General features: G+C 45.0%; 1 protein-coding gene across 1 annotated transcript; it reads right to left on the minus strand.

Annotated features, from left to right (window-relative positions):
• Positions 1-7,482: 7,482 nt before the first annotated feature.
• Positions 7,483-12,310, minus strand: LOC109746467 (uncharacterized). Its single transcript, XM_020305590.3, has 6 exons — positions 12,177-12,310; positions 11,001-11,584; positions 10,179-10,291; positions 8,625-8,854; positions 8,259-8,323; positions 7,483-7,695 (listed from the first exon to the last, which is right to left on the minus strand). Exons 2-4 carry the CDS (start codon positions 11,541-11,543, stop codon positions 8,842-8,844), a joined length of 669 nt encoding a protein of 222 aa, XP_020161179.1. The 5' UTR covers positions 11,544-11,584; positions 12,177-12,310; the 3' UTR covers positions 7,483-7,695; positions 8,259-8,323; positions 8,625-8,841.
• Positions 12,311-12,560: the final 250 nt, after the last annotated feature.

Here is a 12,560-nt window from a genome sequence, read left to right on the forward strand (position 1 = left end):
AAAAGTATAGAGTTTTAATTCTGAAACTCTGTTTTTTGGAGTAGTCATGTTTCATACTGAATGTAGTCTGGTTGTTCTCTGTCTGGTCAAATTCTGAAGAAATAAAAAGTGAAGAGTTTGTTTGTTCCCTTTGTGGTCACTCTATTTTTTGAGTACTGACATTAGTTATGTTTGTTAGCAACAAGAAATTTAAATGAAGCTTGTTCTTTTTCAACTGTTCAACTGATGCCATGAAACTGAATATAGTAGTTGAAAACCCTGTTTTTCTTCCTGATCGTGCTAAAATTTGAAGTCCTGTTTGTGTTTTGGTTTTGTTGGTTGACAATTATGTTTAGTTTTTCGTTTCATGGATGCTGTAAAATGTGCAGGTGGTGAGTTGAGGCTTAGCATACAGCTTGTTTGGACTAACCAAGAGGACGAGGTATGTTGCTTGCCCAAGCTAAGTGACACGCTTTCTGTTATATAATTACCTGTTAGTGCTTAGTACTTTTTGATAACGAGTTACCCATGTACTAAATCACAAAGCATTTGTTTGCAGATGCTGCTGCTCTGATAAATGAACCGGCTTTTGGATTTCCAGCTTACTGATGTCGGTGAGTTAGATATAAGTAAATCAAGTGCAAGTAGTAATCTGATTTTCTTTCTGGGGGCTGTTCAGTTATCCTTCGTGTGGCTTCTGTGCATGCTCCATCAGAGGGCCAGCTGATTTCTGTTTATGGTTGACATGTTTTGGCTGGCATTACGCCGAGTTAACATAAATGTGAGCATGTGCTTGCCTTCTCCTGGGATTGTTTTGCTCGGCAGTCACCACCATTGACTCGAGAATTGGGAGTTGCCCAGAAGTTTGGGGACGCTGTGATAACCAATTTAAATTTATTCACCTGGAAGAACGTGTAATAACATTGGATTGGATTCTCGAGTCTTGTTGTTTTCTTATTAAACTTTGGTCTTCGTGATGGGGTGAGCGTCGGGCGTTGAAGCTCTGCTCTTCAGATTTTTCTGTTATTTTTAGCGAATTGTCCTGAAGCAGTCTTTTGTTTTTCAACTTTCTGATGTAGGTGAGTGGATATGAGTATATAAATTATAAGCACATTATGTGAAACTGCTCATAGAATCAGCAGTGTGCAGAATTCTTTTCAGGTGTTGCAGTATGGATTTTAGTATGAGTCGTGTGTTGAACTATGTAGTGCCTCTACACTTGAACTGTATGTTGAGCTGCTAACACTGAGTAGTTTTGAGATGTTTTACGTCGAATATGAGTTTTCCGAACTGTTTTACCTCTTAGCTTCCGATTCTATAGTCCTGGAATCTGTTAGATAAGTTGCAAAGAACCGGAATGTAGATCTGGAATGTTTCTTAGCCTGCAAGTACAAGTGAACAACTTGCTGCTATTAGATCTGGAATGGAAGCTCACATAAGTTGAGCTGCTTTTTGTCCATATGAAAGCAGAGGACCATATGGTCTGTGGCCTTTTCATCCATATGAAAGTAGAGGCACATTGTGGTGCTAGTTTGCTGGGTTTTGTCTCCGACCATCGTGTCGTGATGATTTTGCAGGTACCCTGAGAGGCCCTTGAGTTTGCCGGAATGTCGATTAACTTCCGTTCCGGCAAACTCGGGTACTCCATATGTCCTATTTTCAGCAAAGGTCATGCTGAAATTTTCCGTGAATTTTAGCATGACTTTGCTAAAAATAGGACATATGGGGTACTTGCGACTAATGCATAGGCCGGGGTATCTTAGTACTTAATTAAGTAGGATCAACTGCCCCTTTATTGTTGCTGCATTAAACCATAGGTGGCAATAGAGCCAAGTGATTAGGCCCAACTTAGAATTCTCCTTCCCTTTTCTTGATAGGGTATATTATTAGAAGATACCCATATATATCAGTCAACCTAGGGTGCCTCGGCATCGATAAACCCTAAATGATGAAAACTTAACTTAGCATTTAGGGTGCCTCAGCGTCGACAAACCCTAAATTATAAAACCTTGGCTTTTAGGGTGCCTCGGTGTCGATAAAAACCTAAATGATGAAAGCTTAGGCTTTTAGGGTGCCTCGGCGTCGACAAACCCTAAATGATAAAAGCTTAGCTTTTAGGATGCCTCGGTGTCGACAAACCCTAAATGATGAGATCATGATCTTGTTCCTTGACAATAACCAACTTTTTGACCAAACTTTTTTCCTATTTAGAGCGAAACATGGCCCACAACGATGAGGCTGGCAGTTCGGGCGGCAAGGCATTCTGGGAGCTGTCGCAGGAGATGGAGGAAGAACCTCACCGCTATGAGGACGCCGCGGAAGACACCGATCCTGACTACACAACCCCTAGTGGCGTCGGGGATGACACCACTGATGGTGCCACCGAGGATGCCACCCCTGATGATGGCAGCGCATGCACAGATGGCAGCCAACCGAAGAGGCAACGGAAGGACCGGCGCCCGAACGTGCTCGGCACCGTCAAGGAGGAATTTACTGAAGTGAACTGCGACGGGGATCCAACGGCGCCCAAAGAATTAGTCAAGGGGTACTCGGTTCAGCTCGGGTGCATTCTCCGAAGCACCGTCTCGATCAACACCGAGAACCTAAGGCATAAGGACCGAGGGAATTTGCGCAACCTCCTCTTCACGAAGCTGCACGAACGATACATGTTCCCCGCTGACTTTGCAAACACACGCCTCTCAGGGAATAAAGTGAACAGTGTCGCCCTCATGAAGATGAGCACGGCCCTGTCTACTTGGAGAAGCGCGGTGAAGAGAATGATTAACAAAGGTGATAGTTATGAGAAGATCAAGGCAAAAAATCCTTCGATCAGCGAAGATGACTACAAGGAGTTCAAGATCAAGTGCGAGAGCGGCGCATCCGAGGAATCAAGTCAGTGGGGGAAAGAGATGCGGGACTTGAACTTAGGGGTCCACAAACTCGGTCCCGGCGGTTACAGAGTGGCGGAACCTATATGGGACAAGGAGGACGCGGAGTGTGCCGAGCAAGGCCTACCGCCCCGCTTCGAGAAATACCGTGAGAAGCAGACCAGGAACTATGTTAGGGCCCGGTACAAGGAGGACCCGGTAACAAAGGAGCTTACCACGGATCCGAAGACCAAGGCGCTTGAGCGTGTTCTTGTAAGGAATACACCCCCGCGTAATTAGCTCCATATGGTTGCATTCTAATTAATGAAGCCAAATTTCTAAATGGTTCACATTCCTTTCGCAGGAGACTGAAAGCAGTAGCGCGGGGTCGTCTTAGAGCTCCCCTTGGGACAACACTCTAAATAGGGCGTTGAACATAATGAAAAACAAGGATAAGCTTAGTAAGTCGTGGTCAGCTGTTCGTGTGGCCGGCAAAGGCTTGTCCACAAAATGGTCGTCATACTATAACGCTGGTGGGCGAAAGGAGAAAAAGACCAGCTCGGAAAGCCAGTCGCGCGAGGTTCAAGAACTCAAGGCACAAGTGGCGCAGATTCCGGAGATTGTCCAAGAGCAAGTGCAACAACAACTGGGAACGACGCTCACCGCCATTGTGCCTACCTTGATTCAGGGGCTGCAGACGTGGATTGCGGGCGGCCAACAGGGGCCGCCCCCGGTTCCCAGCTTCACGGCCAGCAACTCGCACAACACGCAGGCGGCAACATTGGTGTCTCCGGCGGAGGCGGTATTGGTGTCTCCAGCGCCGGCACGGGCATTGGAGCTTAATGCACCCGGGTGTACGCCGGCCGACACCTCGGCAGCAAGCGGCCCCTCCGTCAGTTGCACGCCCGCCGTTGGCGGTGCCTCGACATTAGCCGAGCTCGACGCCATCACGGTAACTAAGCCTCTCGGCCAATGACTTCATCTCCTTGCCTTTGACTGGGCATCCCTGACGCCCTACATGTTTTCGTAGGGCGCCGCCGACGTTCCATGCACTCTCCTGCACTTCATGGGCGGCGAGTTGATCGATGTCGCCAAGGGCAGAATCGTTCAACCGGGCAACCCCGTGTTCCACGGTAATCCGATGTCACCCACTGTATATAGGGTTGAACTGGTTCGGGTGCTGCCAGGCTGCGACGAGTTGTTGCCTCCGATTCGACCCGCTGGGGCCAACGAAGATGATGTGATGACCCTCAGCGCCTGTGTAAGTTGGCCCCTGCTTTGGCCGAAGAGCCAGATTCGTTTGGGGGCGGGGGACACCACCCCACAGACAACACCGCCAGTCGTGCCGGCGCCAAGCCTTGGCAAGACCGCCGCAACGCTACCGGACATGCCGGACATCCCTATGGCACAGGATCCGGACATGCATATGGCACAGGATCCGGACGACGACCACAACGACGACTGTACATTTACCAACGTCGATAAGTACTTTGCCGAACATGGGTACGGTGACGAATTCTTCGGGCCTCCTTCTCAAGAACCCAACCCTGAAAAAGACGACCGCGATCTAGCTGGTACCGCAGAGAAACCCAATTGCAACAGGCGTCGTCTGGCATTCAGTTCTCAGGAGACGCCTCCAGTTGCCGCCTTCACCGAGCCTCAGATAGCCGAGGTGCGGAATATTATCAACCCCAACACACTCAAGAAGGCGGTCTCTGAGCAGAACTCGATCCCATTACAGCAGATGAGGAAGAAGGGACGGAAACGAAAGAATAACAAGGGCGGTGCGAGCCAGCCGGCACCGAGTACGATCCGTGCTCAGGACGGGTCACCTTCACCTAAGGATATCTCGAGGAGGGTGCATGTGGCGGGTAGGCCGATGCTACCGACTAATCTGCTCAATGCTGCAACCGGTGCTATGCGGAGTCTGCATGACAGTGTTCTTTCTTTGGAGAAGCGGCGTCTCTCCGAGAATGATGTGGCATACCCGGTTTTGTGGCCAAGGTGCCAGAGGGCAAGGGCTTTGTGGATAGCGCCATCGGGGGTACGATCGTCCTGCGGTTTGATGACATCTTCGCTATGTTTAACCTTCATCCGCTACACTACACCTTCGTTCGGCTATTTTCGCTGAGTTTGGAGATGCGGATCATTAGAGACAAGACCCCGGACATCGTGATAGTTGACCCCTTCTACATGCGTGCCAAGATCTTGGGCAGCGCTGGGGACCGGCAAGTCGCGAGTTCATACCTCGAAGGCGTCATTCTGGCAAACCCAGATAAGGATAACTTCCTCGTGCCTTACTTTCTCGAGTAAGTCATCCCCTCACCGCCCCGTAACATATGATTTCTTAGATTTCGATCATTCTTTTTTTTTCTAACATTCCGTGTTTTGTGCAGTGACACACATTGCACACTCATCCTCTTAAGCCCGAAATATTCCATGGCCACGTATTTCGACCCGGACCGTCAGTCGAAGAAAGACTACACAAATATCAAGAAAGTTCTTGATGATGTTCTCCCCGGCTACGCCAGATCTGGAGCCACCTTCAGCAGGCTAGTTCGTAGGTACGGCAAGCACATCTTCACCCACAATACGACGTTACCCTGCGTCAAGCAGCCGCCTGGCGGTCAGAAGGATGCCTACTACGCCCTCCATCACATGCGGGCGATCGTACGGGACCATAATCATCTTCTGCTACCAAATAATCTCAAAGATTGGGCCGCACGCTTGTCGGCAATCCAGGACGCGGACATCAGACAAGAATTCTTTCGCATCCAGTCGGAGTTTGCGGAAATCATCCATCAAGATGTCCTTCGTACCTCGGGGCAGTTCTATCTCAGATATCAACCATCCAACAGTGAGATAGAAACAACGCTACAAATGTAGGCTGACAACGCCCGTGATTTCGTGACCATCACGAAAGACGGCGGCTTCATCCACGCTCCGCTCCCTGAGTCGAGTCGAAAGTAGTGATGCTATGTAGTTTTGAAATGTCGATTGGCTCATGTTGTAATATTAAACTTTAATGAACTTGTATGCCTCTTTGGTTTGGACAGTCGTTCAACTTACATGTAATCGATGCTATTTATTAGTAGGACCATGAATCGTGCTATTAATGTGTTGCTTTTCTCTTCCGATCCTTTTGTTGCATACTTATATATTGCTTATGTATTGTCTGTGAATTGCTACTAACGTTTTGTTTGGCTAGTGCATAGAGATGCCATCGTATGTCGTGTACAAGGGTAAGGTTCCCGGAGTCTACGACAACTGGGAGGAGTGTCGGAGACAGGTTTACCGTTTCAGCGGTAACAGTTACAAAGGGTACACCACTAGGGCGGAGGCGGAAGCTAGATACGCGCACTATCTAGCGCGAGAGAGGAGGGAGCGGAGGAGGAACCGGATGAAGACCAGTTTCATCGCGATGATGCTAATCGTGATGACCGCAACTCTCTTCTATGTGATGGTAGTTTAGATGATCGATATCGACTTGTAATGTGAAGACAAACTCGCTACTCGCGGTTTCGAGACTTGTAATGTTCTAACTTTGTTCGGTCTTTTCAATTCGGAGACTAATATGATGAATTGTATTCGGAGACTAATCTTTTATTGTATTCGATAACTCTGCTGTTTATATGTTGTGCTGTTTATATTCTGTGTAGTAATATGTTTTGTAACCTGTGCAAATATCAGAAAAGAAAGAAATCCCTAATATTCATACTAGTGGCGCACCACCCAGCACTTTAGTGGCGCACTGCAAAATGCACACTAGTGGCGCATCATCAACCAGTGCGCCATTAGTAAGCCAGAGCACATGGTTAAATATGCCCCCTGGGAGGCATACTAATGGCGCACTACCTGATGCGCCATTAGTATCTGGTATACTAATGGCGCACCTGTGGTGCGCCATTAGTAAAAAATCTAATGGCGTGATGCTAGTGGCGCACCTGTAGTGCGCCATTAGTAGGCAAAACAGGTGCACCACTAGCAGGCCTTTTCTTAGTAGTGTAAAACATAAATGCATACAGTGGTAAGAAGCGAAGTGCAAATATTGGGTATGAAAGCGACATAAAACTTCCATGATGGCAGTTTTGTGTAAAGGAGTGGACACGTACTAAATATGCAGGAGCCAATTGCGAGGGTATTAAGCTTTTGAATGTACTAGTTATTAAGCTTTTTGCATATACCATGATTAAATTGCATATGATACACAAGTCTTCCGATACATAAGATACACGAGCCTTTGGATGTACCATGATTAAATTCCATATGCTACAAGTACAAACAGATCGTAAAGCATTTCAATTAACTGTTTCATATACCAGGATGCAGTTTAAGATTGTCAATACGCCACTAGTGAAATGCATAAGTAACTTGGAGAAGCTTTTGCGAATGGAATAAAGAGCGAAACAGAAAACAAGGGCATTAGGGACTTGGCTAACTTACGGCCGGCCATATTATAGTCTTATGGTACGGCCTTGCCGTTTTAGGTAGGAATACCATTATTGTATTCTCTTTTTTTGGCAAGATGCTATTTAAGGCTGTATGTTGGCGCTTGCAGCAGGAAATTTTCCCGCCCTCGCGGCTTGTGAGCCCAGGCCCAGATACGAGCACGAATTATAGGAACAAAAGGCAAATCTATCTCAGAAAAATGCTTTTAGGTACTGCATGTATATGTTCATAAAAAGACAATGCATTTAAAAAAAACCAAATTTGCATCCGCAGTTTAAAAAAAAAAAGCACAACATGTACATCTAGTCCCTAGGAAAAACATAGGTTTGCACATTCTTCTCTATACATGGCACATATCTTGTTTCTCTGTTCGACTGTACATAGTCTGCATCTTGGCATCCTGCATGTTAAAAAAAACATTTGTCATAAGTTTGTTGCCTACATGTCAAGATATAGAAGCACATGTTGCATGTAAGGGACCATCTTAATGAGCTACTTCCAGATTTACAACAAAAAGGCTAATTTGCCATTTTAAAAGAACATTATTGCCTAATAAGTGGCATTTAAATTGCCTAACAAATGACACTTAAAAACAAGATCATCCCTAATGGTTGAAAATCTAGTATATAACCATGTCAAATGTGAAGCAATTGAGCCTATCAGGAAAAAGTACATGTTGCCATGCAACTGATTTAATAAAGCAATAAAAAGACATCATAACAAACTTTCCACCATGTAGAAATTGCAGCCAGTGAGTATTTCAGTTATATAATTTCAGTTTGAATTGAGCAATCACACTAAATTAAGAGTATAGACTGCGGTGTCAAAAAACAGCAATACTAATCTTAATGGGTAATAGTGAGGAACTGGCCTGGTTAGAATGCCCTGTTGCTGCCAACAAATCAACACCTCCCCTACTGCCCCCTCCCATGCATAAACATGTAGGTCCAGCTGAGGACTCACCTAAAATCTGCAGTCTTAGGGGCTGTAAAAGGCAGAAGCACCATTCCAAGGTGTGCGATAGGGGGCTGCAAAAGACAGAATTTGGTCAGGGTGAAGCCTGCAAGTGAAACAAAAGCAAGTTATGCCAAAATCAGAGTACAAATTGGACAATCGAGTGTTTCCATGTATGCTTAGAAATCAGAAGCTCAAATGAAGCAAATATGGTAATGTTATAGTGGATTGTATTTTTTTAGGCAATTAGGCAATATTATCTTCATAATATAAGCAGTTTATAAATTCTGAATATGCAAGTATAGTTCACGAATGAGCTAGCTAGCTATTGCATCTTGCAATGAGGTAGTTAGGTGGAGATGGAATAGGGCTTACGGGTGTATGAAGTGCTCGAAGAGACAAGTGCAAAGGATGGAGATGCTCAGGGAGGGAGGCTGTGATGGGGAAGCTAAGCGCCGCACAGCATCATGCCGAGCTGCTGTAGCCTGTGGAACGTGCAGCTATCGGAGCTGGTGGTCAATATACCAAAGACGAGAACCCACGGTGCGGCCCCTAGCGATAGCAACATCCCCATCCATGACTAGTGCCCAGCTCACCACGCACACCTGCACCACAAAACCGAAGAGCCAAGCATGAAGGATGAGGCGGAGTGCTGGGTCCATTGAAACACAAATCAAAGTTACGAATGTTACTTTTTCATATTATAGGCAATAATAGTGCTAAGTGTTAGACAATAGTAGGTTCTAGATTAGGAAAAATAGTATTCTTGATTAAGCAATAATAATGAATACTATCCGCAAAAAAAATGAATACAAAAAATGCTAAAGCTAACTATAAGATCATTGATAATATATTTCTAAGTTACTAGGTAATGTAACTTAAAATGCTAAATCTAACTATTTCCTGATGCAACACTATACAGATTCGTTGCTTAATGGTGGAACTGTATTTTGGAGCTTATAATTGCTTAATGAAGGATTGAAATACTCTACTTGATGTCAGGTGGTTATTAGAATATTGTCTAAAAAATTGCTAGGTCCATATTAGGCAAAACTGTATTATTCACCTGATTATGTGAAGTACTATCCATGATGGAGAAACTAGTTTTTCTTATGCAGAATAGTATTTTTTCCATAACATAGAACTATGTTATGGAATAAGGAATATACCAATATCATTGCCTAATGCATAAATGTGTCTTAACCTGACATAAAAGTAATGTTGCCTAATGAAAAATTATACTAATGCCTAATGTGTACCAATATCATTTCATAATGCTAACTAGTTCTTAGTTCTAGTTTTATTGTGAAAACATGAAACAATATGGAATAGCATGCCATAATTTAATCTGGGATAATGCAGCATGCTCCATATTTGCATAACCATGCAGTTTTTTTGGCTAATGAAGTACATGAGGCACACCCAGATTTGTAACGAAAGGCTAAATTGCCTATTTAGGAGCACAATGTTGCCTAACAAAAATAACACTAAATTGCCTAACAAACACATGAAGCAATAAACACAGTTTATTTGCATAAAAGACGCCTTGGCTGTGCTACCTAGCTAGAAAACTAATACAAACAGTTCGCAATCACCGGCTCAGACACAACACAAGCAAAAAGCACAAAAAGCTATATAAATGCATCCACAGTATTACAATTGAAGTAACACCATTACTTCCGTAAAATCTCTGATTCCCAGCTAAAGTAACAAGCTAATCTGAAAGCAATAGTCCAGCGTCGGAAGAACTGTAAGCCTCCAGAGGACCAAAACCACACCTCTGGATTATTTTTCTACAAAAAATGCAGCTGCCTACCGAAACAATGACGGAGCAAAAGAATTAACAGGTCCAATCCACTCCCAATTATGCGCAAAAATAGTTGAGTTGTCGCGGGGGAGACAAAGGAAGAACGACGGCGCAAGGCTCACCTTAGTGGGGAAGATGGATGCAGAGCACCAGGGGAGGTGGCGTCCTCAGAACTGCGACCGTTGATGCCTGATCCACGGAGGGCGCGCGAGCTGGAGTCGTAACCAACGATGCACTACAAAAATAATTATATATTATAAATTAGGCAAAACAAGTGAATAAGCTAGGCAAAATAGTGTTAAGAATTAAGCAACAAACCATGGATATGCCAAAATAAATGAAACGGACAGCTATCGGCATGGGGTTCAGAGCTGTGGGACACAGATAGGAATAAATGCATCATTGGCAATGGGATGTGCAAACAAAAATTGCAATATAGTTTGAAATTTTCTGATATCAACATCAAAGTAGGCATATGCAGTTTTGCAAAAAAAAAGTTTAAATATAATCTCCTAGTGTTTTCCATGAGGTCATCAACATTGGTTTCACGCTGCACACATTTGAAAACTGGGAACAGAGGAATTAACCTTAGGAATTGGAAGCATAAATAAATATTAGCTTTGGAAAACAAATACCTTAACAGGGGAATCCCACAAGCAAAAACAGGCAGCGAGGGTGATTGGAAAAAAAGACAAGCAAATTCACTTTACAAAGAAACTGTCAATATGAGAAAAATATGATGAGGTGAATCTGGTTTACCAATGAATCTGGTTTACCACCCAAGATACATATCATTTAAAATCCATCCATTAATAACACATCCAAACATAAAGGGTTGATTCTAAACTGTTTGCCACGCCCCTAAGAAATACTTATCACAACAGCCTCGAGCTGGCTGATAAGTCTACTCATCACAGAAACTCATCAGGATCACAGAAACGAACCGGGGTCTCCAACACATCGGTGACCAGCTGGACCAGCAACGGGGCACGCTCCTGAAGCCAGACAATGTCGCGATTACCATTGAGTACATCATCAGCAGTATCCTTTAGCATTATGCTCAGCTTTTTGACTCGGGCTGAGACCAAATCCTCATCGGCAAGCAATACGCCCAAGGCTAAGATAAAGCACTTCCTCAGATCTAAGAGCGTAATTGCTGAGTTCTTCATGAGTAGGAGGGCTTCCAGGGCGCCCCGTTCCAGCTTGGCCTCCTGAACCATGAGCTGGGGTAACACATCATGCTCAAGCTTTTGGATTTCCAGCGACAAGCCTGCCACAACCAAGAGGATTTCCAGCTCCGGGCATGCCCAGATCCACGACTCCTTGATCAGCGGGCGGAGGAGTGCATACGACTCGCGCGCTATGCGCACCGACTCCAGAGAGACAAGATTCACAAGCATGGACTTATTGGAGTGGCCCAGCTCATTGGCGCGGGCCTGCAGGGCTTGGATGTGGGCATGGGAGTGGATTTTGTAGAGCTTCGTCATTTCCTTTTGGCGGACTGCAGCAGAAGAGTTGCTGCTACCAGCTGGTACAACACAAACAGAGGAGGATTTAATGTCAGGAAGAGACCATACAGCAGCATATTTGCATTGTGCGACAGAATAGTTAATAATATGAAGTGAAAGCAATTCAACCATGTATACTGATAGGCAACTAAACAAAATGAATGAATACACTCAATCACCCAAAACAGAAAAATAATTAGCAGCACATATGACTAGAACATTAATCAGCAGCTGCAGGTTCCGTGCTGTGCATAAATATTTTAGGATCCCAAAAAATATTGTTACCTATCCAAACAGAGCTAGAACATTCTGGCATAAACTGAAACCAAAATCGCGACAGGCACAGTTGAGAAACCAAAATCTGACCACAACCAAGCAAACCCTAACTAAAACGTCAGATTGATTCCTTATTACGGATAATCAATCGAACCCTGCCTAGGTGGTGTTACCAAACAAACAAACCCTAACTAATTAAATCCTCCTATCCTAGTCGAGGTTCCTCATACGAATGAATACTCAAGGATACAAGACCAACCACAATCGGAACGAGCAACTCCGGAGGGAGACCTACGAACCAGCGCCTACCAACCAATCGGAACTCCAATCGCTCACCTCGGGCGGGCGGGCGTAAGATCTGGAGAGGACGAGGCGCCGGGTCCCGTCCCGTCGGGTGAGATTGAGATTGGGTCGACAGACAGGGGGTTGCGGGAACGGCGGCGAGGCGAGGCGACGGAGTGCGGGGGAGAGACGGAGGCGGGCGGCTTTTCTTTTATAGGAGGGCAAGAGGGGTTCGGGGGTAAAAGCACAGACTGCCGTATCCGCCTCGCATTCTCTGATTTTTACCAATTTATACTTTTTTGAGAGGCTTTTTTACCAATTTATATTTTTTCATCCCTCTCTTTCTCTGCCTTAGCCCTCATAACCTGATGAATGCTAGTGGTAGATTTGTCAGACATTTTCTTCTTCTCAAGCTCTTGCTTTAGGTCAGAAAGAGCA

Source organism: Aegilops tauschii, chromosome 4 (assembly GCF_002575655.3).
Source record: "Aegilops tauschii subsp. strangulata cultivar AL8/78 chromosome 4, Aet v6.0, whole genome shotgun sequence".
NCBI classification, from domain to species: domain Eukaryota; kingdom Viridiplantae; phylum Streptophyta; class Magnoliopsida; order Poales; family Poaceae; genus Aegilops; species Aegilops tauschii.